Genomic DNA, 25,572 nt, shown 5'->3' with positions numbered 1-25,572 from the left:
TTCCCCATTTTCCTCCTCCCAGTACAAACCAGTAACCCCAAACCCTATTTCCCCTCGCTTTTCCTCAAATTTCCCTAATTTTCCCCACATCTTCCCCATTTTTTGCCGTCATTTTAGTCATTTTTTCACCGATTTTCATCATTTTTTCACCGTTTTTTCCCATTTTTTCCCCATTTTCGCCCTCCCAGTCCCTCCCAGTACAAACCAGTAACCCCAGTTCCCATTTCCCCATTTTTAACCCTTTCTTTCCCCATTTCCCCATTTTCCCCACATCTTCCCCATTTTTTTGCCGTAATTTTGTCATTTTTTTCACCCCATTTAGATCATTTTTCACCATTTTTTCCATTTTTTCCCAATTTTTCCCCATTTTCCTCCTCCCAGTACAAACCAGTAACCCCAGTTCCCATTTCCCCCATTTTCCCCACTTTTAACCCTTTCTTTCCCCCATTTCCCCATTTTCCCCCATATCTTCCCCATTTTTCGCTGTAATTTCCTCATTTTTTCACCGATTTTCATCATTTTTTCACCATTTTCCCCCGTTTTTCCCCCATTTTTCCCCCTCCCAGCCATTCCCAGTCACCGTAGTTGGACCAGGAGCAGTAGAGGGCCTGGCTCCCGTCGGGGCTGAAGGCGACGTCCAGGACGCTCCAGCCCACGTGGCGCCCCCTGGTGGCGCGGAGGAGGCGCAGCCGCCGCCCGGAGACCTCGAACAACCGCAGGGTGTGGTCTAAATTTGGGGGAAAAAATCAAAATTTTGGTTAAAAAAAAAATTGGGAAATTTGGGTTAAAAACCAGAGAAATTTCGGGGGTTTTACGTCAAAATTCGGGATTTTTTTGTGTCAAAATTTCGGATTTTTTTGCGTCAAAATTTGGGGGTTTTAAATCATAATTTGGGGGTTTTTTGTCAAAATTTGGGATTTTTTTGTGTCAAAATTTGTGGGGTTTTGTGTCAAAATTCGTGATTTTTTTGCGTCAAAATTTGGGGTTTTTTTGCCTCAAAAATTGTGATTTTTTTGTGTCAAAATTTGGGGTTTTTTGTGTCAAAATTTCAGATTTTTTGGTGTCAAAATTTGTGGGGTTTTTTGTGTCAAAATTTGGGGGTTTTTACGTCAAAATTCCTTATTTTTTTGCGTCAAAATTTGTGATTTTTTTGTGTCAAAATTTGTGACTTTTTTGTGTCAAAATTTGGGGTTTTTTGTGTCAAAATTTGGGATTTTTTGTGTCAAAATTGCTGATTTTTTTTATTCAAAATTTAGAAATTTTGGCTCCAAAAATTGAGGTTTTGGCAAAACCCCAAAAACCCCCTTTTGGTCATGTGTGGGGTTTTTTGTCAAAATTTTCACTAAATTATCCCAAAATTTAGGGTTTTTCCCCAAAATTTCTCAAATATCCCAAAATCCAGGGAATTTCCCCCGATTTCTCACCCACCCAAAAATCGTGAAAAATTCAAATTAAAACAAAAAAAAACCCGAAAAACCCAAAATTTCCCCGATTTTTTGTGTCCAAATTTTTTTTTTTTGTCTCAAAATTTCTTCCAATTTTTTGGTCCCAAAATTTTCCCAAAAATTTTGTGTCCCCAAAATTCCCCAATTTCTCACCCAAAATTTGGGGGTTTTGTGTCAAAAACGTCAAATTTAACCCCTAAAATCCCCTTTTTTTCACCCGAATTTTTCCATTTTTTTTTTTTGGTGTCAAAATTTGAAGAATTTCCCCAAAATTTCCCAGATTTTCCCAAAATGCCCCAAAATCCCCAAATCTGGAGCAATTTTGGAGTTTTTTGTCCCACCCCAAACTCAAAAAATCTCAAAAAAATTTTGAGTTTAAAACACAAAAAAAATTTCTAAAAACCCAAAATTTCCCGATTTTTGTGACAAATTTTTTTCCCCAAATCTCAAAATTTCTTCCAATTCCCCAAAAATCCCAAAATTTTTTCCAAAATCCCCCAAAAATCCCCTAAATTTTCCACAATTCCCCACCCACAACGCCACCAAAAAAACCCCAAAACCCGCCAAATTTAACCCCTAAAATCCCCGTTTTTCGCCCGATTTTTTCCGTTTTTTTTGCCGAAATTTGGAGAATTTCCCCCGAATTCCCAAAATTTCCCCAATTTTTATTGCCCCAAAATTTGGGGGATTTTGAGCGGTTTCAAAACCCTGGCTGGCGGTTATTCAAAATTTAGAAGAGGGAGCAGAAAACCTTCTGGGGTGGGGCTGCAAAACCCCCCGCGTGATTGGGCAGGAAGCTGATGGGGCGGGGCTTGAGGGGCGGGGCCGGCAGAATTTCACGCCCACCCCCGCCCCCCCCCCCCCGTTTAAATCAATTAAAAACCAATTAAAGTGGTAAGAAATTGTTAAAAATGAATATTTAACTGGGTAATGAGGGGGCGGGGCTTGAGGGGCGTGGCCAGCAGATAGGCCACGCCCACCGGAGCCGCCCCCCCTCCCATTCAAACAAATTAAAAACCAATTAAAAATCAATTAAAAATGGTAAAAAACGGGTTTAAAAAAATCCCAAAATGAGGGGGCGGGCGAGGGCGTGGCCAGAGAGGGCCACGCCCACCGCAGCCGCCCCCCCTCCCGTTTAAATCAATTAAAAACCAATTAAAAGCCTGTTAAAAATCAGTAAAAAATGGTTAAAAAATGGATTTAAAAAATTTAATGATTTCCCCAAAATTTCCCAGGGGCGTGGCCCAGAAGGCCACGCCCACCGGAATCCTCCCCTCCCATTAAAATCGATTTAAACCAGTTTAAAATGGTAAAAAAAATGGTTAAAAAACCAGTAAAAAATGGTATAAAAATTAAAATGAGGGGGCGTGGCCACGCGCGGGAGGGGCTTGCGGCAGACCACGCCCACCGTGGCCACGCCCACAATCATTTAAACCAGTAAAACCCAGTTAAAAATGGTTAAAAAAGCAGGAAAACCAGTAAAAATGGGATTAAAGTGGATAATGAAAACGGGGCTTGAGGGGCGGGGCCGGCAGAGTGGCCACGCCCACCGCAGCCGCTTCCGCCCCCGTTTGAATCAATTAAAACCAATTAAAAGCCCATTAAAAATCAGTAAAAAATGGTTTAAAAATGGTTAAAAATGAATATGCAAGTGGGAAATGAGGGGGCGTGGCCACGGGGAAGGGGCTTGGGATGGGCCACGCCCACCATGGCCACGCCCCCTCCCATTAAAATCGATTTAAACCAGTTTAAAATGGTAAAAAAAATGGTTAAAAAAGCAGTAAAAAATGGAATAAAAATTAAAATGAGGGGGCGTGGCCACGTGGGAGCGGCTTGCGGCAGACCACGCCCACCGTGGCCACGCCCACAATCATTTAAACCAGTAAGACCCAGTTTAAAATGGTTAAAAAGCAGGAAAAACCAGTAAAAAATGGGATTAAAGTGGATAATGAGGGGCGGGGCTTGAGGGGCGTGGCCAGCAGATAGGCCACGCCCACCGGAGCCGCTCCCCCTCCCGTTTGAATCAATTAAAAACCAATTAAAAGCCCATTAAAAATCAGTAAAAAATGGTTAAAAAATGGTTAAAAATTATTATGCAAGTGGGAAATGAGGGGGCGTGGCCACGTGGGAGGGGCTTGCGGCAGACCACGCCCACCGTGGCCACGCCCACAATCATTTAAACCAGTAAAACCCAGTTTAAAATAGTTAAAAAGCAGGAAAAACCAGTAAAAAATGGGATTAAAGTGGATAATGAGGGGGCGGGGCTTGAGGGGCGTGGCCAGGACAGAGGCCACGCCCACCGGAGCCGCTCCCCCTCCCGTTTAAACCAATTAAAAACCAATTAAAAGCCCGTTAAAAATCAGTAAAAAATGGTTTAAAAAAGGTTAAAAATGAATATGCAAGTGGAAAATGAGGGGGCGTGGCCACGGGGGAGGGGCTTGGGATGGGTTACGCCCACCGTGGCCACGCCCACAATCATTTAAACCAATTAAAACCAGTTTAAAATGGTAAGAAACGGTAAAAAAGCAGTAAAAAATGGAATAAAAATTAAAATGAGGGGGCGTGGCCATGCGTGGGAGGGGCTTGCGGCAGACCACGCCCACCGTGGCCACGCCCACAATCATTTAAACCAGTAAAACCCAGTTAAAAATGGTTAAAAAGCAGGAAAAAGCAGTAAAAATGGGATTAAAGTGGATAATGAGGGGGCGGGGCTTGAGGGGCGGGGCTTGTGATAGGCCACGCCCACTGGAGCCGCTCCCCCTCCCCATTCAAATCAATTAAAACCAATTAAAAATCAGTAAAAAATGGTTAAAAAATGGTTAAAAATGAATAAGCAAGTGGGAAATGAGGGGGCGTGGCCACGGGGGAGGGGCTTGGGATGGGCCACGCCCACCGTGGCCACGCCCACAATCATTTAAACCAGTAAAAACCGGTTTGAAATGGTAAAAAACGGTAAAAAAACACTAAAAAGCCATATAAACGGTACAAACCAGTTTAAACCAGTATAAACCAGTAAGGCCCAATCCCCCTCCCAGTATAAACCAGTATAAACCAGTATAAACCAGTAAAAACAGTTTAAATTGGTTAAAATCAATTAAAACCAGTACAAACCAGTATAAACCAGTATAAACCAGTATAAACCAGTATAAACCAGTATAAACCAGTATAGACCAGTACAAACCAGTACAAACCAGTACAAACCAGTTCCTTACTGGGAGCTCAGCTGGGTTCTCTCCTCCCTGGAGAAGCTCCGCCCCCATTCGCGCTGGGAGGGGTCAGAAACCAGTATAAACCAGTACAAACCAGTATGGACCAGTATGGACCAGTACGGACCCCAAAACCCCTTCCCAGTCCCTCCCAGTCCATCCCAGTATAAACCAGTGACCCCCAAATCCCCCCCAAATCACCTCCCAGTCCATCCCAGTTTGATCCCAGTTCCCTCCCAGTATAAACCAGTAACCCCCAAACCCCATCCCAGTTCAAACCAGTCCCTCCCAGTTCACTCCCAGTACAAACCAGTACAAACCAGTAACCCCGAAACCCCATCCCAGTCCCTCCCAGTTCGATCCCAGTTCAGTCCCAGTCCATCCCAGTATAAACCAGTGACCCCAAATCACCCCCAAACCCCTTCCCAGTCCCTCCCAGTTCACTCCCAGTACAAACCAGTACAAACCAGTAACCCCCAAATCGCCCCGAAATTCCCTCCCAGTCCATCCCAGTCCCTCCCAGTTCACTCCCAGTACAAACCAGTGACCCCTAAACTCCCTCCCAGTCCCTCCCAGTTTGCTCCCAGTATAAACCAGTATAAACCAGTTACCCCAAACCCCCATCCCAGTTCAAACCCAGTCCCTCCCAGTTCACTCCCAGTACAAACCAGTCCCAAACTTCCTCCCAGTTCAAACCAGTTCAATCCCCTCCCAATTCATCCCAGTTCACCCCAGTTTGATCCCAGTTCAATCCCAGTCCCTCCCAGTTCAAAGCAGTGACCCCTAAACTCCCTCCCAGTTCCCTCCCAGTCCCTCCCAGTATAAACCAGTAAGCCCAAACCCCATCCCAGTCCCTCCCAGTTTGATCCCAGTTCAATCCCAGTATAAACCAGTGACCCCAAACACCCTCCCAGTCCCTCCCAGTCCATCCCAGTTCAAACCAGTTCCCTCCCAGTTCCCTCCCAGTTCCGCACCTGCCGGATCAGCCTGGGCAGGCTCCGCTCAGGCTCCGCCCCGGCCCCGCCCCCTCCCAGCTCCGCCCTCAGCTCCTGCAGGGCGGGGCCAGCGGGGGGAGGGGCCCCTGGTGGGGGGGGGGGAACACAAAGAGGGGGAGGGGCTTGATGACAAGCCACACCCATTAAAAAAACAAAACGAGGCCACGCCTGCTTTTGCTGTTGGCCACTCCCCCTTTGTTTTAACCACGCCCCCATTTATTTAGGCCACGCCCACACATCATTTAGGCCCCTCCCTTTCCTTCCAACCCCTCCCCCTTTCTTTAAGCTCCTCCCCTTTCCCTTTAAGCCCCTCCCCCTTTAAGCCCCTCCCCTTTAGGTCCCTCCCTCTTTAAGCCCCTCCCATCCCTTAACCCCTCCCCTTTTTAGGCCCCTCCCCTTTCATCACTTTTAAGCCCCTCCCCTTCCTTTAAGCCCCTCCCCCTTTATTTAAGCCCCTCCCCTTCATCAAACACCAGATTTAAGCCCCTCCCCTTAAGCCCCTCCCCCTCCCAATATAAGCCCCTCCCTTTTTCTATTTAAGCCCCTCCCCTCCCTATTTAAGCCCCTCCTCCTCCCATTCAAGCCCCACCCATTTACTCCCCTCCCCTTTCCTCCTTTAAGCCCCTCCCCTTATTTAAGCCCCTCCTCCTTTATGTAAGCCCCTCCCACGTTAGTTAAGCCCCACCCCCTTTAGCCCCTCCCACTCAGTATTTAAGCCACTCCCACTCCCAATTTAAGCCCCTCTCACTCCCAATATAAGCCCCTCCCACTCCCCATTTAAGCCCCTCCCCTTTCCTATTTAAGCTCCTCCCCTCCCTATTTAAGCCCCTCCCACACCCATTCAAGCCCCACCCATTTAATCCCCTCCCCTTTCCTCCTTTTAGGCCCCTCCCCCTTAATTTAAGCCCTTCCCCCTTTAGTTAAGCCCCTCCCCCTTTAGCCCCGCCCCCCTTTTAAGCCCCGCCCCCACCTCGGGTCACCTCGGGGGCCCCTCCCCCCTCTTCCTCTTCCTCCTCCTCCTCCTCTGGCTCCTCCCCCTCCAGCGGCTCCGCCCCTTCCGGCTCAGGCCCCGCCCCTTCCGGTTCGGGCTCGGACCCGGAAGAGTCCAGGGGAGGATCCCGGGGGGGCCTGGAAGGTTCCGGAAACGGGAAAAAAAAAGAAAAAGGAATTGTTGGGTAAAAAACGCAAAATTCACCCAAAAATTCACGGAAAAATTCGTGAAAATTCCCCAAAAATTTAAGGAAAAATTTCCCGAAAATTTCCCTAAAAAATCCTCCCAAAATTCCACAAAGTTCCCCCAAAAAAAATCGTGAAAAATTTTACAAAAATTCCCCAAAATTCCTCAAAAAATTCACAGAAAAAAAAATCCTGAAAATTTCCCAAAAATTCCCCAAAAAATTCCCCAAAAAAATTCCCGAAAATTCTCCCAAAAATCCCCAAAAATTCCCCCAAAAATTCCCTGCAAAATCCCCCAAAACATCCCGGGAAAAAAAATCCCCAAAAATTCCCCCAAAATTCCCTGAAACCCCGCCCCCAAAATCCCCTCCTGGGCCCCTCCCCCACCCCAACATTTCCCGCCAAATTCCTCCCCAAAATCCCCCAAATCGCCCCCAAATTCTCTCCCCTCCCCCACCCCAACATTTCCCGCCAAATTTCCCCCCAAATCTCCCCAAATTTCCCGCCCCGCCCCCCACTCAATGTCCCGCCCCTCCCCCCACTCAATTTCCCGCCAAAATCGCCCCAAATTTCCCCCAAATTCTCTCCCCTCCCCCACCCCCCATTTCCCCTCCCCCTTCCCCATTTCCCGCCCCTCCCCCCACCCAAATTTCCCTCCAAATTTCCCCCCAAAATTCCCCCAAATCTCCCCAAATTTCTCTCCCCACCCCCACCCCCGTTTCCCGCCCCTCCCCCTCCATCTTTGACCCCTCCCCCAACCCGAAAATTTCCCGCCAAATTCGCCCCCAAAATGTCCCCCTCCCCCACCCCCTGTTTTTCCCCCCCCCCCCAAATTCCCTCCCTGCCCCACCCCAAAATTTCCCTCCCAAAATCCATTTCCCATGTCCCTCCCCCCCCCAAATTTTCCCCCCCAATTTCCCCAAAATTCCTCCCCCCCCAATTTCCCTCCCCAAATTTCCATTCCCGCCCCTCCCCCCATTTTTGCCCCGCCCCCTCAATTTCCCCCAAATTTCCCCCAAATTTCCCCCAAATCTCCCCAAATTCTCTCCCTCCCCCACCCCTTCAATTCCCTCCCCTCCCCCACCCCCCCCCCCCCCCCAAATTCCCCCAAATTCCCCCCCAAATCTCCCCCAAATTCTCTCCCCTCCCCCCCCCCCAAATTTCCCGCCAAATTTTCCCCCCGGTTTTCCCGACCCCTCCCCCCCGAAATTTCCCGCCAAAATTGCCTGCAATTCCCTCCCCACCCCCCCAAATTCCCCCCCCTCCCCACCCCCAAATTTTCCCGCCAAATTTCTCCCCAAATCTCCCCCAATTCCTCTCCCCTCCCCCACCCCCGTTTCCCGCCAAATTTCTCCCCAAAATCTCCCGCGAATTTCCCGTTTCCCCCCCCCCCCCAGGTGTGTCTCTCACCTGCCCAGGATCTCGCGCAGCTCCTGCAGCTCCAGCCCCTCCCCCGCCCCGCGCTGGCCACGCCCCCTCCCCCTTTGGCCACGCCCTCCCCCTCCCCATCCCCCGCCCCTCCCCCCACTCCGCTGCTGCCGCCCATCAGCGCCGAACGAGGGGAAAACACTTCCGGGTTCGGTCACTTCCGGGTTCCTCCACGAACCAATCAGAGGAAGGCCACGCCCAGCGGTGACGCCCCCACAAGGGGTTGCGGCCAATGGGGAGGGAAGGAACGGAGAGGCCACGCCCAGCAACGGCGGGGATTGGTGGGAACGGGTCACGTGGGGGGAAAGAGCGGTGGGGATTGGCTGAGGGGCGGGGTTTGGGGGATAGCGGTTTGTGATTGGTTCAGGGGCGCGGTTTGGGGGGGTTCTGATTGGCTGAGGGGCGGGGTTTGGGGGATAGCGGTTTGTGATTGGCTGGCTGGGGGGCGGGGTTTGGGGAATCGCGGCTTGTGATTGGTTTAGGGGCGGGGTTTGGGTTAAAGAAGGTTTGTGATTGGCTGGAGGGCGGGGTTTGGGGGAATGGACGGTTCTGATTGGCTGAGGGGCGGGGTTTCAGCGAAACAACACTCCAAATGATGAAAGGGCGGGGTTTATGCAAATATTCGGGTTTTGATTGGCCGACAGGCGTGGTTTAGGCAAGAGGCGATTCTGATTGGCTGAAAAGCGGAGTTTTGAGGAATGAGCGATCCTGATTGGCTGAGGGGCGGGGCTTTACTGAAATGCTCGATTCTGATTGGCGGAGAACCGGATTTCGGGTTAAACAGCGGATCTGATTGGTTGAGAGGCGGGGTTTATATGGACGGACGTTTCTGATTGGTTTAAAAGGGAGAATTTATGCAAATCGAAGGGTTTTGATTGGCTGAGGGGCGGGGCTTCAGGAAAAGAGCGATTCTGATTGGCCAACGAAATTTTCAGGGGGTAAATTTGGGAAAATTGAATCAAAATCGGGAAAATTCGGGGGAAAAACGGAAAAATTTGGGAGAAAAATCGGGAAAATTTGGGGAAAAATTTGGAATTTTGTGTAAAATTGGGGAAAAATTGGGAAAATTTGAGGAAAAATGGCAAAATTTGGTGCAAAAATGGAAATTTTGGGGAAAAATTTGGATTTTGAGGGGAAAATTTGGAATCTTGGGGTGAAATTTTGGGGGAAACAGAAAATCAGGGGAGAAAAGGGAAATTTGGGTGGGAAAAGGGAAAATTTGGGGAAAAATGGGAAAATTTGGTCCAAAAATTTGGGAAAAATGGGGAAATTTCGGGAAAATTCAAAATTTTGGGGAAAATGTAAATTTTGAGGGGAAAGGGTGGAAAATGGGGCCCAAAAAATCGAAATTTGGTGAAAAAATTGGAAAAATTTGGGGCAAAAATTTGGGAAAAAAAGGGAAAAATGGGGAAAATTCAAAATTTTTGGGGAAAATTTAAATTTTGAGGGGAAAAATGGGGAAATTTGGTCCAAAAATTTGGATTTCGATGACAGAATTTGGTCCAAAGATGTGAAAATTCAGCAGAAAAATTAAAAATTAAAACCAAAAAAACCCCAAATTTTGGAAATTTGGGGAAAATTTATGGAAAATTTGGGGGAAATTTGAATTTTGAGGGGAAATTTGGGGTGAAATGAGGAAACTTTGGGGCGGAATTTTGAATATTGTGGGAAATTTGGGGAAAATGGAAGGAAAAAGTGGAAAATTCGGGGAAAAGTGAATTTTTAATGGGAAATTTTGGTGGAAAATTGGGAAAATTTAGGTAAAAAAAAAAATTGAATTTTTAGGAGAAAAATTTGGTCCAAAATGAGGAAAATTCAGGGAAAAAATTTTGAATTTTTAGCAAAAATTTTGGCCCAAATTTGGGAAAGTTCAGGGAAAAAATTTGAAATTTTAGGAGAAATTTTTAGTCCAAAATGAGGAAAATTCAGAGAAAAAAATTTGAATTTTTACGAGAAAATTTTGGACCAAAATTGGGGAAATTCAGGGAAAAAAATTTGAATTTTTAGGAGAAATTTTTATCCAAAATGAGGAAAACTCAGGGGAAAAAATCTGAAATTTTAGGAGAAAAATTTGGTCCAAAATCGGGAAATTAATGGAAAAAAAATGAATTTTTAGGAGAAATTTTTATCCAAAATTGTGAAAATTCAACGAAAGAATTTGAATTTTTAGCAAAAAATTTTTGGTCCAAAATTGGGGAAATTCAGGGAAAAAAATTTGAATTTTTAGGAGAAAATTTTTGGTCCAAAATTGGGGAAATTCAGGGAAAAAATCTGAATTTTTAGGAGAAATGTTTGGTCCAGAATCAGGAAACTTCAGGGAAAGTGAATTTTTAGCAGAAAATTTTGGTCCAAAATCGGGAAAATTGAGGGGAAAAAAATTGAATTTTTAGGGGACAATTTTTAACCAAAATCGGGGAAATTCAGGGAAAAAATTTGAAATTTTAGGAGAAAATTTTTGACCAAAATTGGGGAAATTAATGGAGAAAAAATTTGAATTTTTATGAGAAATTTTCGTCCAAAATGGCGAAAATTCAGGGAAAGAATTTTGAATTTTTAGCAAAAATTTTGGCCCAAATTTGGGAAAGTTCAGGGAAAAAAATTTGAATTTTTAGGGGACAATTTTTAACCAAAATCGGGGAAATTCAGGGAAAAAATTTGAAATTTTAGGAGGGATTTTTGGACCAAAATGAGGAAAATTCAGGGAGAAAAAAATTTGAATTTTTAGCAGAAAATTTTGGTGCAACATCGGAAAAATTCAGGGAAAAAATTTGAATTTTTAGAAAACAATTTTGGTCCAAAATTGGGGAAATTCAGGGAAAAAAATTTGAATTTTTAGGAGAAATTTTTGGTCCAGAATCGGGAAAATTGAGGGGAAAAAAATTGAATTTTTAGGGGACAATTTTTAACCAAAATCGGGGAAATTCAGGGAAAAAATTTGAAATTTTAGGAGAAATTTTTAGTCCAAAATGAGGAAAATTCAGAGAAAAAAATTTGAATTTTTACGAGAAAATTTTGGACCAAAATTGGGGAAATTCAGGGAAAAAAATTTGAATTTTTAGGAGAAATTTTTATCCAAAATGAGGAAAACTCAGGGGAAAAAACCTGAAATTTTAGGAGAAAAATTTGGTCCAAAATCGGGAAATTAATGGAAAAAAAATGAATTTTTAGGAGAAATTTTTATCCAAAATTGTGAAAATTCAACGAAAGAATTTGAATTTTTAGCAAAAAATTTTTGGTCCAAAATTGGGGAAATTCAGGGAAAAAAATTTGAATTTTTAGGAGAAATGTTTGGTCCAGAATCAGGAAACTTCAGGGAAAGTGAATTTTTAGCAGAAAATTTTGGTCCAAAATCGGGAAAATTGAGGGGAAAAAACCTGAATTTTTAGGGGACAATTTTTAACCAAAATCGGGGAAATTCAGGGAAAAAATTTGAAATTTTAGGAGAAAATTTTTGACCAAAATTGGGGAAATTAATGGAGAAAAAATTGAATTTTTAGGAGAAATTTTTGTCCAAAATGAGGAAAATTCAGAGAAAAAAATTTGAATTTTTAGGAGGAAATTTTGATCCAGAATGAGGAAAATTCAGGGAAAATAATTTGAATTTTTAGCAGAAAATTTTGATCCAAAATTGGGGAAATTAATGGAAAAAAATTGAACTTTTAAAAGAACAATTTTGTCCAAAATCGGGAAATTCAGGGGAAAAAATTTGAATTTTTAGCAGAAAATGTTTATCCAAAATCGGGAAAATTAAATGAAAAAAAAAATCAGAAAAAAACCAAAAAATAAACGAATTTTTTTTTTTCAATTTTTTTATTTTTTTTTTTTTTTTTTCCTCTCCCCTCCCCCTCCCCAACCCGGGGACCCCAAATTTTTTTAATTTTTAAATTTTTTTTTTTTAATTTTTTGGGGGGGATTTTTCTCCAATTTTTTTGGTTTTTTCCTCTCTCCGCCCCTCCCCCACTTCCAGCCCCTCCCCCACCCCCAAAATTTTTTCCCAAATTTCCCCCAAATTTTTTTAAATTTTTTTTTAAATTTTTTTTCCTTCCCTCCCCTCCCCGGCCTTTTCCGGCTCGGCTCCACCTGCAAAAAACAAACTTTGGGAATTTTTTTTTGGTTTTTTTTTTGGGGGGGAAAAACCAGAAATTTTGGGTTTTTTGGGGGGGGGGGGGGCGGGCGGGGCCCCTCCCCCCCCACCCCGAATTTTTTAGGAATTTTTTTTTGGGGGAGAAAAAAGGGAAATTTGGGGGTTTTTAATACGGGGAGTACCAGGAGGTGGCTCTGGATCGGCCCCTGCGGAGGAAAAAAAGGAGAAAAATCAGAATTTTGGGAAAAAACGGTGAAAATGCACGAAAGTGAACAAAGTTAGCGGGAAATGACCCGAAATCTGGCGGAAAATCGGAGATTTTGGCCCAAAATGACCCAAAATTTGATGAAAATTTGGAAATTTCAGCCCAAAAATTGATGGAAATTTGATGGAGAATTGGAAATTTTGCCCCAAAATCCCCAAATTTTGATGGAAAATTGGAAATTTTGGCCCAAAATTTGATGGAAAAATGGAAATTTCACCCCAAAATCCCCCAAAGTTTGATGAAAATTTGGAAACTTCAGCTCAAAATTTGACGGAAAATTGGACATTTTGGCCCAAAATGTGATGGAAAATGAGAAATTTCAGCCCCAAAATTTGATGAAAATGGGGAATTCTGACCCAAAATTTGATGGAAAATTGGAAATTTTGGCCCAAAATGCCCAAATTTTGCTGGAAAATTTGAAATTTCAGCCCAAAATCCCCAAAATTTGATGGAAAACCGGAAATTTTGGCCCAAAATTTGATGGAAAATTGGAAATTTCACCCCAAAATCCCCCAAAGTTTGATGAAAATTTGGAAACTTCAGCTCAAAATTTGACGGAAAATTGGACATTTTGGCCCAAAATGTGATGGAAAATGAGAAATTTCAGCCCCAAAATTTGATGGAAAATGGGGAATTCTGACCCAAAATTTGATGGAAAATTGGAAATTTTGGCCCAAAATCCCCAAATTTTGATGGAAAATTTGAAATTTCAGCCCAAAATCCCCAAAATTTGATGGAAAACCGGAAATTTTGGAACAAAATTTGATGGAAAAATGGAAATTTCACCCCAAAATCCCCCAAAGTTTGATGAAAATTTGGAAACTTCAGCCCAAAATTTGATGGAAAATTGGACATTTTGGCCCAAAATGTGATGGAAAATGAGAAATTTCAGCCCCAAAATTTGATGGAAAATTGGAAATTTTGGCCCAAAATCCCCAAATTTTGATGGAAAATTTGAAATTTTGGAACAAAATCCCCAAAATTTGATGGAAAACTGGAAATTTTGGCCCAAAAGTTTGATGAAAATTTGGAAATTTCAGCTCAAAATTTGATGGAAAATGGGAAATTTTGGCCCAAAATCCCCAAAGTTTGATGAAAAGTTGGAGATTTGATTAAAAATTGGAAATTTCAGCTCAAAATGACCCAAAGTCTGATGGAAAATGGGAAATTTCAGCCCCTAAATTTGATGGAAAATTGGAAATCTCGGCCCAAAATCCCCAAATTGGAAGGGAAATGGGAAATTTGATTAAAAATTGGAAATTTCAGCCCAAAATTTGATGGAAAACGGGGAATTCTGACCCAAAATTCAACGGAAAATTGGAAATTTTGGCCCAAAATCCCAAAAATCTCGTGGACATTTGGAAATTCCAGCCCAAAATCCCCAAAGTTTGATGGAAAATTGGAAATTTCAGCCCCAAAATTTGATGGAAATTTGATGGAAAATTGGAAATTTTGGCCCAAAATCCCCAAAGTTTGATGGAAAATTGGAAACTTTGGCCCAAAATTCCAAAAATCCGGTTGAAAGTTGGACATTTCAGCCCAAAACCCCCAAAAGTTTGATGAAAAGTTGGAAATTGGATTAAAAATTGGAAATTTCATCGCAAAATGACCCAAAATGGGATGAAAAATCCGAAATTTCACCCCAAAAATTCCACCTGGGGAAGCCAAAAATGCCTCAAAACACGGCCCCAAAAACGCCCCAAAATCGCTTCAAAAAACCCCAAATTTCACAGAAATGACCCCAAATCCCTTCTCAAAACCTCAAATCCCAAAAACCCCCAAAATCCCAGCAATTCACCCCAAAAAATTTACCTGAAAAACCCCCAAAAACTCACCTGAGAAACGCCAAAATTTACGCGGAAAACGCAAAAAAAGCCTCTAAAAACGGCCCCAAAAACGCCACAAAAACGCTTCCAAAAACCCAAAATTTCACAGAAATGACCCCAAATCCCTTCTCAGTAATCTCAAATCCCAAAAAAACCCAAAATCCCAGGAATTCACCCAAAAAAATTCACTTAAACAACCCCAAAAACTCACCTGAGAAACACTAAAAGTTACTCGGAAAACGCAAAAAACGCTCTAAAATGGCACCAAAAACACCCCAAAATCGCTTCCAAAAACCCCAAATTTCACAGAAATGACCCCAAATCCCTCCTCAAAAATCTGAAATCCCAAAAAACCCAAAATTCCAGGAATTTAGCCCAAAAAATTCACTTAAAGAACCTCAAAACTCACCTGAGAAACGGCAAAATTTACACGGAAAATGCAAAAAGCGCCTCTAAAAACGGCCCCAAAAACGCCCCAAAATCGCTTCCAAAAACCCCAAATTTCACAGAAACGACCCCAAATCCCTCCTCAATAATCTCAAACCTCAAAAAAACCCAAAATCCCAGGAATTCACCCAAAAAAATTCACTTAAAGAACCCCAAAAACTCACCTGAGAAACACCGAAAGTTAAGCAGAAAACCCAAAAACGCCTCTAAAAACGGCCCCGAAAATGCCCCAAAATCGCTTCAAAAAACCCCAAATTTCACAGACACGACCCCAAGTCCCTCATGAATGACCCCAGATGTCGAAAAGCCCCAAAACTGCGGGATTTGGCCCCGTTTCTGACCTGTATCCCCGTGCCCGGGGCCGGGCGTAGCCGCTGTAGAAGCGGGAGCGGGCGGAGCCGTATCCCCCCCCCCGCCCCCGGAAGCGCCCCCGGGGGAAGCCGCGGTCGGTGCTGCTGATCCCGGGGCGGTTCGTCCTCTTGGGGATCACCTTTTGGGGAGAAAAAGGGAGATTTTGGGAAAAAAGGGCGAAAATTTGGGGAGAAACGGTGAAAAAACGGCGAAAATCGGTGGGAAAACGGCGAAAAATCGGTGGAAATTTGACGAAAATATGACAGAAGGAAAGGAGAAAAGAAAGGGTTAAATAAAGTCTGTGTGAGTTGGGATCTCTGGTTTTGGGGAGAAAAAGGGAGATTTTGGGAAAAAAGGGCGAAAATTTGGGGAGAAACGGTGAAAAAATGGCGAAAATCGGTGGAAATTTGATGGAAATATGAAGGAAAATGGGGGAGGTAGGAGAGAAAAAAAAAGAAAAAGGAAAAATTGGAAGAAAAGCTGAAAAAAATCAGGAAAAAAATGAGAAAAAATTGGAAAAAATCTGAAAAACGTCAGAAAAAAGTTGCGAAAAATTGGGGAAGACAAGAAATAAAAAGGTGGAAAAATCAGGGGAAAAAATCAGAAAAATATTGGAAAAAATCCGAAAAAAATTGGAAAAAAATCAAGAAATATCAGAAATGAAATGAGGAAAAATTGGAAGAAAAGGGGAAGAACATCAGAAAAAAATTGAAATAAAATGGGGAAAACTCAAAACTAAAATGGGGAAAAAAGCCTGGAAAAAAAATCAGAAAAAAATTCGAAAAAATCAGAAAACTATCAGAAAAAAAATCGCGAAAAATGGGGAAACACCAGAAATAAAATGGGGAAAACCAGGGGAAAAAAAATCAGGAAAAAATGAGAAAAAAATAGGGAAAAAATCAGAAAAAATCAGGGAAAAAGGGGGAAAGTCAGGAAAGGTGAAATGTTGGGATTTTGTTGGGATTTTGGGGGAATTTTGGGGAATTTTGGGGATTTTGGGGAGGCTGACCTTGATCTGGCGGCCTCGGAAGAGCGACTCGTCCAGAGCCATCGACGTCCGCACCGACTCCTTGTCCGAGAACTCGATGTACGCAAAGCTGGGGGGAAAAAAACCCAAAATGGAATGAAATCCACCCAAAAATCACAGAGAAAGAGCCCAGGAAATGGGAAAAAATCGGCTCAAAAATTGGCCCAAAATTGGGGGAAATCGGCCCAAAAATCAGCCAGAAATAACCCAGAAAATGGCAAAAAATCAGACCAGAAATGGAGAAAATCAGCCCAAACATCGGCCCAAAAATGGAGAAAATCAGCCCAAAAAGAACACAAAAATCAGCCCAAAATCACCCAAAATTGAGCCCAAAATTAACATAAAAATGAGCCCAAAGATGGGGAAAATCAGGCTAAAATCAACATAAAAATCAGCACAAAGACCAGCCCGAAATCACGCGAAAAATAATGGAAAAATCGGCCCAAAAATGGGAAAAATCGGCCCAAAAATTGGCCCTAAAAATGGGGAAAATCAGCCAAAAAATCAGCCCAAAATCACCCAAAATCGAGCCCAAAAATCACACAAAAAACAGCACAAAAAATGGGGAAATTCAGCCCAAAAATCAGCCAGAAATAACCCAGAAAACAGCCAAAAAATTGGCCCAAAAATGGGGAAAATCAGCCCAAAAATCAGCCCAAAATCACCCAAAATCGAACCCAAAAATCACACAAAAAACAGGACAAAAATGGGGAAATTCAACCCAAAAATCAGCCAAAATCAGCCCAAAAATTGAATTAAAATCAACCCAAAAATCAGCCAGAAATAACCCAGAAAATGGCAAAAAAATTGGACCAAAAATGGGGAAAATCAGCCCAAAAATGAACAAAAAATGACCCAAAAATCAGCTAGAAATAACCCAGAAAATGGCAAAAAATTGGTCCAAAAAATGGGGAAAATCAGCCCAAAAATCGACCCAAAAATGGGAAAATTCTGCCCAAAAATCGGCCCAAAAATGGGGAAAATCGACCCAAAAATCAGCCCCAAAAATTGGCCCAAAAATGGGGAAATTCAGCCCGAAAATCGACCCAAAAATGGGGAAAATCGACCCAAAAATCAGCCCAAACCAAAGTCAAAAATGACCCAAAAATCGGCCCAAAAATTGGAAAACTCTGCCCAAAAATTGGCCCAAAAATGGGGAAAATTGGCCCAAAAATCGGCTGGAAAATTGCAAAAATCAACCCAAAAATCGGCCCAAAAATCGGGCCAAAAATAAGGAAAATCAGCCCGAAAATCGACCCAAAAATGGGAAAATTCTGCCCAAAAATCGGCCCAAAAATGGGAAAAATCGACCCAAAAATCAGCCAAAACCAAAGTCAAAAATGACCCAAAAATCGGCCCAAAAATGGAAAAAATCGACCCAAAAATCAGCCCCAAAAATCAGCCCAAAAATGGGGAAATTCAGCCCGAAAATCGACCCAAAAATGGGGAAATTCAGCCCAAAATTTTGGGTCAATTTTTGGGAGAATTTTGGGCAAAATTTGGGGATTTTTGGGTGAATTTTGGGCGAATTTTGGGGATTTTTTGGGGTAAATTTGGGGATTTTTTGGGTCAATTTCTGGGTGAATTTTGTACAAATTTTTGGAATTTCCTGAGTGAATTTCAGTCGATTTTTGGGCTGTTTTGGGTCAATTTTTGGGGTAAATTTTGGGCAAAGTTTGGGGATTTTTTGGGTGAATTTCAGTCGATTTTTGGGCTATTTTGCATAAATTTTTTGGGTGAATTTTGGGCAAATTTTGGGGATTTTTGGGGTGAATTTCAGTCGATTTTGGCCTATTTTGGGTCAATTTTTGGGGTGAATTTTGGGCAAATTTTGGGGATTTTTTGGGTCCATTTTTTGGTGAATTTCTGGGTGAATTTTGGGCAAATTTTGGGGACTTTTGGGTGAATTTCAGTCGATTTTGGGCTATTTTGGGTCAATTTCTGGGCAAATTTTGGGTAAATTTTGGGCAAATTTTAGGGATTTTCTGGGTAAATTTTGGGCAAATTTTGGGGATTTTTTGGGTGAATTTTGGGGATTTTTTTGGGTGAATTTCAGTCAATTTTTGGGCTGTTTTGGGTCCATTTTTGGGTGAATTTTGGACAAATTTTGGGGATTTTTTGGGTGAATTTCAGTCGATTTTTGGGCTGTTTTGGGTCCATATTTTAGTGAATTTTGGGCAAATTTTGGGGATTTTTTGGACAAATTTTTGGTGAATTTTGTACAAATTTTCTGATTTTTCTGGCTGAATTCCATTCCATTTTTGGGGATTTTTTGGGCCAGCCAAATTTTTTTTCAATTCCATTTCCCACGGTGAATTCCAGTTGATTTTTGGGCTGTTTTGGGTCCATTTTCTCGGTGCCACCGCACCAAGGAACCCTGAGTTCTGCCTCCCCCTCATTAGCATCAATTAGCATCAAAGCATCAATAGCATGCTTACCCCTTGGGGTGGCCGCTGTACTTGTGGCACAGCATGAGGCGAATTTGGGGTGAATTTTGGGGATTTTTGGGGTGAATTTTCAGTCGATTTTTGGGCTGTTTTGGGTCAATTTCTGGGTGAATTTTGGGCAAATTTTGGGGATTTTTTTGGGTGAATTTTGGGCAAATTTGGGGGATTTTTGGGGTGAATTCAATCGATTTTTGGGCTTTTTTGGGTCCATTTTTGGGGAATTTTGGGTCCAATTTGGGGAATTTTTGGGGTGAATTTCAGGGTCGATTTTTGGGCTGTTTTTGGGTGAATTTTGGGTAAAATTTGGGCAAATTTCGGGGATTTTTGGGTGAATTTCAGTCAATTTTTGGGCATTTTTGGGTCCATTTTTTGGTGAATTTCTGGGCAAATTTTGGGGATTTTTTTGGGTGAATTTTGTCAATTTTTGTTTTGGGTCAATTTCTGGGTGAATTTTGGGTATTCAATTTTTTTTGTGAATTTTGGGTCCATTTTTTTTGGGGTGAATTTCAATCGATTTTTGGGCTTTTTTGGGTCCATTTTTTGGCATGAATTTCATCAATTAAATTTGAGGATTTTTGGGTGAATTTCAGTCGATTTTTGGGCTATTTTGGGTCAATTTCTGGGTGAATTTTTGGGCAAATTTGGGGGATTTTTTGGGTGAATTTCAATCAATTTTTGGGCATTTTTTGGGTCCATTTTTTGGTGAGTTTCTGGGTAAATTTTGGGCAAATTTCCCATTTTTGGGTGATTTTCAGTCATTTTTGGGCTGTTTTGGGTCAATTTCTGGGTGAATTTTGGGGGAATTTTTGGGAATTTTTTTTTGAGAATTTTTCCCAAATTTGGGGATTTTTTTTTTCCAATTTTTGGGCTTTTTTGTCCATTTTTCCTCAAAATTTGGGGGATTTTTCTCTAAATTTCCCAGTTTTCCTTTTGGGCTGTTTTTGGGTCAATTTTGGGTCAATTTTTTACAAATTTTTTTTTTTTTTTTCCTGAATTTTTGTCAATTTTTTCTGAATTTTTATTTTTTTTGGGAATTTTTAAGGAACCCTTTTTCTGCCTCCCCCTTTTAGCATTTTAGCATCAAAATTGCCCCCTTTCACTCCAATATTTTGGCATTTTTTCTGGGTTTTTGGGGTGAATTTTGGGGATTTTTGGGGAATTTTTCCATTTTTTTTGGGTGAATTTTTTCCGAATTTTTTTAGGCAATTTTGGGCATTTTTTGGTCCATATTTTGGTGATTTTCTGGGCAAAATTTTGGGCAAATTTTGAGGATTTTTGGGATTTTTTTCAGAGGATTTTTGGGGAATTTTGGGTCAATTTTGGGGTGAATTTTGGAAAAATTTTTGGGATTTTTTCCAGAATTTTTGGGATTTTTTTCCGAATTTTTTTAGGATTTTTTGGGAATTTTGGAGGATTTTTTGCCATTTTTTCCTCTTGGGTGAATTCCCCATTTTGGGCTGTTATTTTTAGGATTTTTTCTGGGGTTTTTTGGGAATTTTCTTAAATTTTTCCCCCTTTTTTTTAAAGCATTTTCAATTAGCATTTTTTGAGGATTTTTTGCCTTTTTTCTCCTCAAAATTCCCAATTTTCTCTCTGAAATTCCCAGTTTTCCTTCCAATAGTTTTAGGAATTTGCCTGGATTTTTTAGAATTTTTTTTTATTTTTTTCCGGGATTTTTTGGGTATTTTTGGGATTTTTTTGCAATTTTTTTTAGGATTTTTTGGGAATTTTTGGAGGATTTTTTGCCATTTCTTCCTCAAAATTCCCAATTTTCTCTCTGAAATTCTTTTGGGATTTTTCTGGGGTTTTGGGAATTTTCCTGGATTTTTAAATTTTTTTTTTTTTTTTCAGAGTTTTTTGGGATTTTTTTGGATTTTTTTCCATTTTTTTTTGAATTTTTGGGAATTTTTGGAGGATTTTTTGCCATTTCTTCCCCTAAAATTCCCCATTTTCCCTCCAATATTTTTGGGATTTTTCTGAGGATTTTTGGGGGGAATTTTCTTAAATTTTTGGGGATTTTTTCCCAGAATTTTTGGGATTTTTTCCAGAATTTTTGGGATTTTTTTCCGAATTTTTTTTTTCCGATTTTTGGGGGAATTTTTGGGGATTTTTGCCATTTTTCCCTCTAAAATTCCCCATTTCCCCTCCAATATTTTTAGGATTTTTTCTGGGGTTTTTTGGGAATTTTCTTAAATTTTTGGGGGATTTTTTTCCAGAATTTTTGGGGTTTTTTTTAATTTTTTTTTTGCATTTTTTGAGGATTTTTTGCCTTTTTTCTCCTCAAAATTTTTTTGCCATTTTTTTTCCTTCCAATAGTTTTAGGAATTTGCCTGGATTTTTTAGAATTTTTTTTTATTTTTTTCCAGAATTTTTGGGATTTTTTCCAAATTTTTTTAGGATTTTTTGGGAATTTTTGAGGATTTTTGCCATTTTTTTCCCTCTAAAATTTTTTTCCAGAATTTTTCTGGATTTCTTTGGGAATTTTCTTAAATTTTGGGGATTTTTTTCCAGAATTTTTGGGATTTTTTTCCGATTTTTTAGGATTTTTTGGGAGTTTTTGGGATTTTTGTCATTTTTTCCCCTAAAATTCCCCATTTTCACTCCAATATTTTTAGGATTTTTTCTGGGGATTTTTTTGGGGAATTTTCTTAAATTTTTGGGGATTTTTTTCCAGAATTTTTGGGATTTTTTTTCCATTTTTTGGGATTTTTTTCAGAATTTTTGGGATTTTTTTCCGATTTTTTTTTTGGGGGATTTTTTGCCATTTCTCCCTCTAAAATTCCCCATTTTCCCTCCCATATTTTTGGGATTTTTCTGGGGATTTTTGGGAATTTTCTTAAATTTTTGGGGCTTTTTTTTTAAATTTTTTTTTTGCATTTTTTGAGGATTTTTTGCCTTTTTTCTCCTCAAAATTCCCAATTTTCTCTATAAAATTCCCAGTTTTCCTTCCAATAGTTTTAGGAATTTGCCTGGATTTTTTAGAATTTTTTTTTATTTTTTTCCAGAATTTTTGGGATTTTTTGCAAATTTTTTTAGGATTTTTTGGGAATTTTTTTTTTGGAAAAATTTTTTTAAATTTTTTAGGATATTTTCTGGATTTCTTTGGGAATTTTCCAGAATTTTTTGGGATTTTTCCAGAATTTTTGGGATTTTTTCCGAATTTTTTTAGGATTTTTTGGGAATTTTTGGAGGATTTTTTGCCATTTTTCCCTCTAAAATTCCCAATTTTCCCTCCCATATTTTTAGGGATTTTTCTGGGGATTTTTGGGAATTTTCTTAAATTTTTGGGGGGATTTTTTTCCAGAATTTTTAGGATTTTTTTCCGATTTTTTGGGGGAATTTTTGGGAATTTTTTGCCATTTCTTCCTCTAAAACTCCCCATTTTCCCTCCAATATTTTTGGGACTATTTTCTGGGTTTTTTTGGGAATTTTCTTAAATTTTTTTTTTCCAGATTTTTTTTGGGATTTTTTTTCCAGAATTTTTGGGATTTTTTTCCGCATTTTTTTTAGGATTTTTTGGGAATTTTTGGAGGATTTTTTGCCATTTTTCCTCTAAAATTCCCCATTTTCCCTCCAATATTTTTAGGATTTTTTCTGGGGTTTTTTGGGAATTTTCTTAAATTTTTGGGGATTTTTTTCCAGAATTTTTTGGGGTTCTTTTTAATTTTTTTTTGCATTTTTTGAGGATTTTTCACCTTTTTTTCCCTCAAAATTCCCAATTTTCTCTCTAAAATTCCCAGTTTTCCTTCCAATTGTTTTAGGAATTTTCCTGGATTTTTTAGAAATTTTTTTTCCAGAATTTTTGGGATTTTTTTTCCCATTTTTCCATCTTTGGAGGAAATTTTTCCCCCCATTTTCCCTCCAAAAATCCCAATTTTTTCCCCGTTTTTCCCTCTAAAAATCCCAAATTTTTTCCCCAAAATTTCCCATTTTCTCTCCAAAAAATCCCCACTTTTTCCCCAATTTTGCCCGTAAAAATCCCAACTTTTCCCCCTAAAAATTCCAATTTCCCCTCTAAAAAATCCCAATTTTTCCCCCCAAAAATCCCAAATTTTTTCATTTCTCCCCCCTAAAAATCTCAATTTTTTCCCCAATTTTTCCCCTTAAAAAAAATCCCAATTTTTTCCCCAAAAATCCCGAATTTCCCCCTAAAATTTCCCTCCAAAAATCCCAATTTTCCCCCTAAAAATCCCAATTTTTTCTCCTAAAAATCCCAATTTTTTCTCCCAATTTTCCCCATTTTCTCTCCAAAAATTGCAATTTTCCCCCATTTTTCCCCCTAAAAATCCCAATCTTTTTCCCCAACATTTCCCATTTTCTCTCAAAAAAAAATCCCAATTTTTTCCCCAATTTTCCTCCTAAAAATCCAAATTTTTTCCCCCAAAAATTTTCTATTTCCCCCTTAAAAAATCCCAATTTTTCCCCTAAAAATCCCAATTTTTTCTCCCAATTTTCCCCCATTTTTCCTCCTAAAAATCCCAACTTTTCCCCCAATTTTTCCCTCCAAAAATCACAATTTTTGCCCCTAAAAAGCCCAAATTTTTCTCCCAATTTTCCCCCAAAAATCCCAAATGTTTTTCCCCTAAAAATCCCAATTTCCCCCCCATTTTCTCTCCAAAAATTGCAATTTTCCCCCTATTTTTCCCCCTAAAAAACCAATTCTTTCCCCAATTTTCCCCCCCAAAAAATCCCAATTTTCCCCCCAAAAATCCCAATTTTTTCCCGAATTTTTCTCCCCAAAATTCCAATTTTTTTCCCCCATTTTCCCTCCAAAAACCCCAATTTTCCCCCCAAAAATCCCAAATTTCCCCCTAAAAATCCCAATTTTTGCCCAATTTTTTCCCAACTTTTCCCCCAAAAATCCCAACTTTCCCCCAATTTCCCCCCCAAAAATCCCAATTTTTTCCCCAATTTTGCCCTAAAAATCCCATTTTTTTCCCCCTAAAAATCCCAATTTTTTCCCCAAAAATCCCAATTTTCCCCCGAAAATTTCCCTCCAAAAATCCCAATTTTCCCCTAAAAAATCCCAATTTTTTGCCCAATTTTTCCTCCAAAAATCACAATTTTTTGCCCCTAAAATCCCCAAATTTTTTCCCCCTAAAAATCCCAATTTTTCCCCATTTTCCCCTAAAAATTCAAATTTTTTCCCCTCCAAAAATCACATTTCCCCTAAAAAAATCCCAATTTTTCCCCAAAAATCCCAAATTTCCCCCTAAAATTTCCCTCTCCAAAATCCCAATTTTCCCCCTAAAAATCCCAATTTTTTCCCCATTTTTCCCCTAAAAATCCCAATTTTTTCCCCAATTTTCCCCTAAAAAATCCCAATTTTTTTCCCCAAAATCCCAATTTTTTCCCCAAAAAATCCCAATTTTTTCCCCAAATTCCCAAAATTTCCCCAATTTTTCCCCTAAAAATCCCAATTTTTTTCCCCCAATTTTCCCCCCAAAAATCCAATTTTTCCCCCATTTTCCCCCCAAAAAATCCCAATTTTCCCCCTAAAAATCCCAATTTTTTCCCCATATTTTCCCCCAAAAATCCCAATTTTTTCCCCTCCAAAAATCCCAATTTTTCCCTAAAAAAAAAATCCCAATTTTCCCCAAAAATCCCAACTTTCCCCCCTAAAAATCCCAATTTTTCCCCAATTTCCCCCTAAAAATCCCAATTTTTTCCCCAAAAATCCCAATTTTTCCCAATTTTTTCCCCAAAAATCCCAATTTTTCCCCCAAAATTTCCCCAAAAAATCCCAAATTTTTCCCCTAAAAATCCCAATTTTTTCCCCAAAAAATCCCAAAAAACCCCCAAAATTTCCCCAAAAAATCCCCAATTTTCCCCCAAAAATCCCAATTTTTTTCCCCAAAAATCCCTTTTTTCCCAATTTTTCCTCCTAAAAATCCCAATTTTTGCCCAATTTTTCCCCCAAAAAATCCAAATTTTTCCCCCATTTTCTCTTCAAAAATCCCAATTTTTCCCCTAAAAATCCCAATTTTTCCCCTAAAATTTTCCTCCAAAAATCCCAATTTTCCCCCCCAATTTTCCCCCCAAAAAAATCCCAATTTTTTCCCCCCCATTTTCCCCAAAAAAATCCCAATTTTCCCCTAAAAATCCCAATTTTTTCCCCAAAAAATCCCAATTTTCCCCGAAAAATTTTTCCCCCCAAAAATCCCAATTTTTCCCCCAAAAATCCCAATTTTTTCCCCATTTTCCCCCTAAAAAACCCCAAATTTTTTCCCCAAAAATCCCAAATTTCCCCCTAAAAATCCTAATTTTTCCCCGGATTTTCCCCCTAAAAAAATCCCAATTTTCCCCCAAATTTCCTATTTTTCCCCTAAAAAAATCCCAATTTTCCCCCCAAAAATCCCAAATTTCCCCCTAAAAAACCCAATTTTTTTTTCCCAGTTTTGCCCTAAAAATCCCAATTTTTTCCCCAAAATCCCAAATTTTTTCCCCCAAAACCCCAATTTTTCCCCTAAAAAATCCCAATTTTCCCAATTTTTTCCCTTTTTCCCCCATTTTTTCCAAAAATCCCAATTTTCCCCCTAAAAATCCCAATTTTTTCCCCATATTTTCCCCTAAAACTCCCAATTTTTTCCCCAAAATCCCAATTTTTCCCATTTTTCTTTTTTCTCCAAAAAATCCCAATTTTTCCCCCAAATTTCCCCCAAAATCCCAATTTTTTCCCAAAAAAAAAAAACCCCAATTTTCCCCCTAAAAAAATCCCAACTTTCCCCCCCAAAATCCCAATTTTTTCCCATTTTTCCCCCATTTTTCCCCCTAAAACCCCCCAAATTTTTTCCCCAAAAATCCCAAATTTCCCCCAATTTCCCCACCAAAAATCCCAATTTTTTCCCCAATTTTTTCCCTAAAATCCCAATTTT

The 25,572-nt window shown here is 40.2% G+C and overlaps 1 protein-coding gene and 1 long non-coding RNA gene across 2 annotated transcripts; both read right to left on the bottom strand.

Annotated features, from left to right (window-relative positions):
- Positions 1-2,185: 2,185 nt before the first annotated feature.
- On the bottom strand, positions 2,186-8,276 carry LOC115916620. The gene is made up of 5 exons (XR_004061615.1): positions 8,233-8,276; positions 6,617-6,774; positions 5,626-5,732; positions 4,658-4,710; positions 2,186-2,242 (listed from the first exon to the last, which is right to left on the bottom strand). It is a non-coding gene; the product is annotated as an uncharacterized LOC115916620 (long non-coding RNA).
- A 4,038-nt stretch (positions 8,277-12,314) lies between these two features.
- Positions 12,315-18,723, bottom strand: PABPN1 (poly(A) binding protein nuclear 1). The gene is made up of 4 exons (XM_030970333.1): positions 18,689-18,723; positions 16,233-16,320; positions 15,214-15,362; positions 12,315-12,540 (listed from the first exon to the last, which is right to left on the bottom strand). Exons 1-4 carry the CDS (start codon positions 18,721-18,723, stop codon positions 12,501-12,503), a joined length of 312 nt encoding a protein of 103 aa, XP_030826193.1. The 3' UTR covers positions 12,315-12,500.
- Positions 18,724-25,572: the final 6,849 nt, after the last annotated feature.

The sequence above is a fragment of the Camarhynchus parvulus genome, unplaced genomic scaffold, assembly GCF_901933205.1.
Source record: "Camarhynchus parvulus unplaced genomic scaffold, STF_HiC, whole genome shotgun sequence".
NCBI classification, from domain to species: domain Eukaryota; kingdom Metazoa; phylum Chordata; class Aves; order Passeriformes; family Thraupidae; genus Camarhynchus; species Camarhynchus parvulus.
The sequence above is the reverse complement of the archived record's forward strand: the minus strand, read 5'-3'. Positions and strand labels throughout refer to the sequence as shown.

What these genes read in the sequence shown, in the direction of transcription:
- PABPN1 (XM_030970333.1), bottom strand. Translation starts at nt 18,723, where the DNA reads ATGCTGTGCCACAAGTACAGCGGCCACCCCAAGGG. An exon ending in TACAGCGGCCACCCCAAGGG is followed by an intron (nt 16,321 to 18,688) that starts GTAAGCATGCTA and finishes TTTTCCCCCCAG; the next exon opens with CTTTGCGTACATCGAGTTCT. An exon ending in CCCCGGGCACGGGGATACAG is followed by an intron (nt 12,541 to 15,213) that starts GTCAGAAACGGG and finishes TTTCCTCCGCAG; the next exon opens with GGGCCGATCCAGAGCCACCT.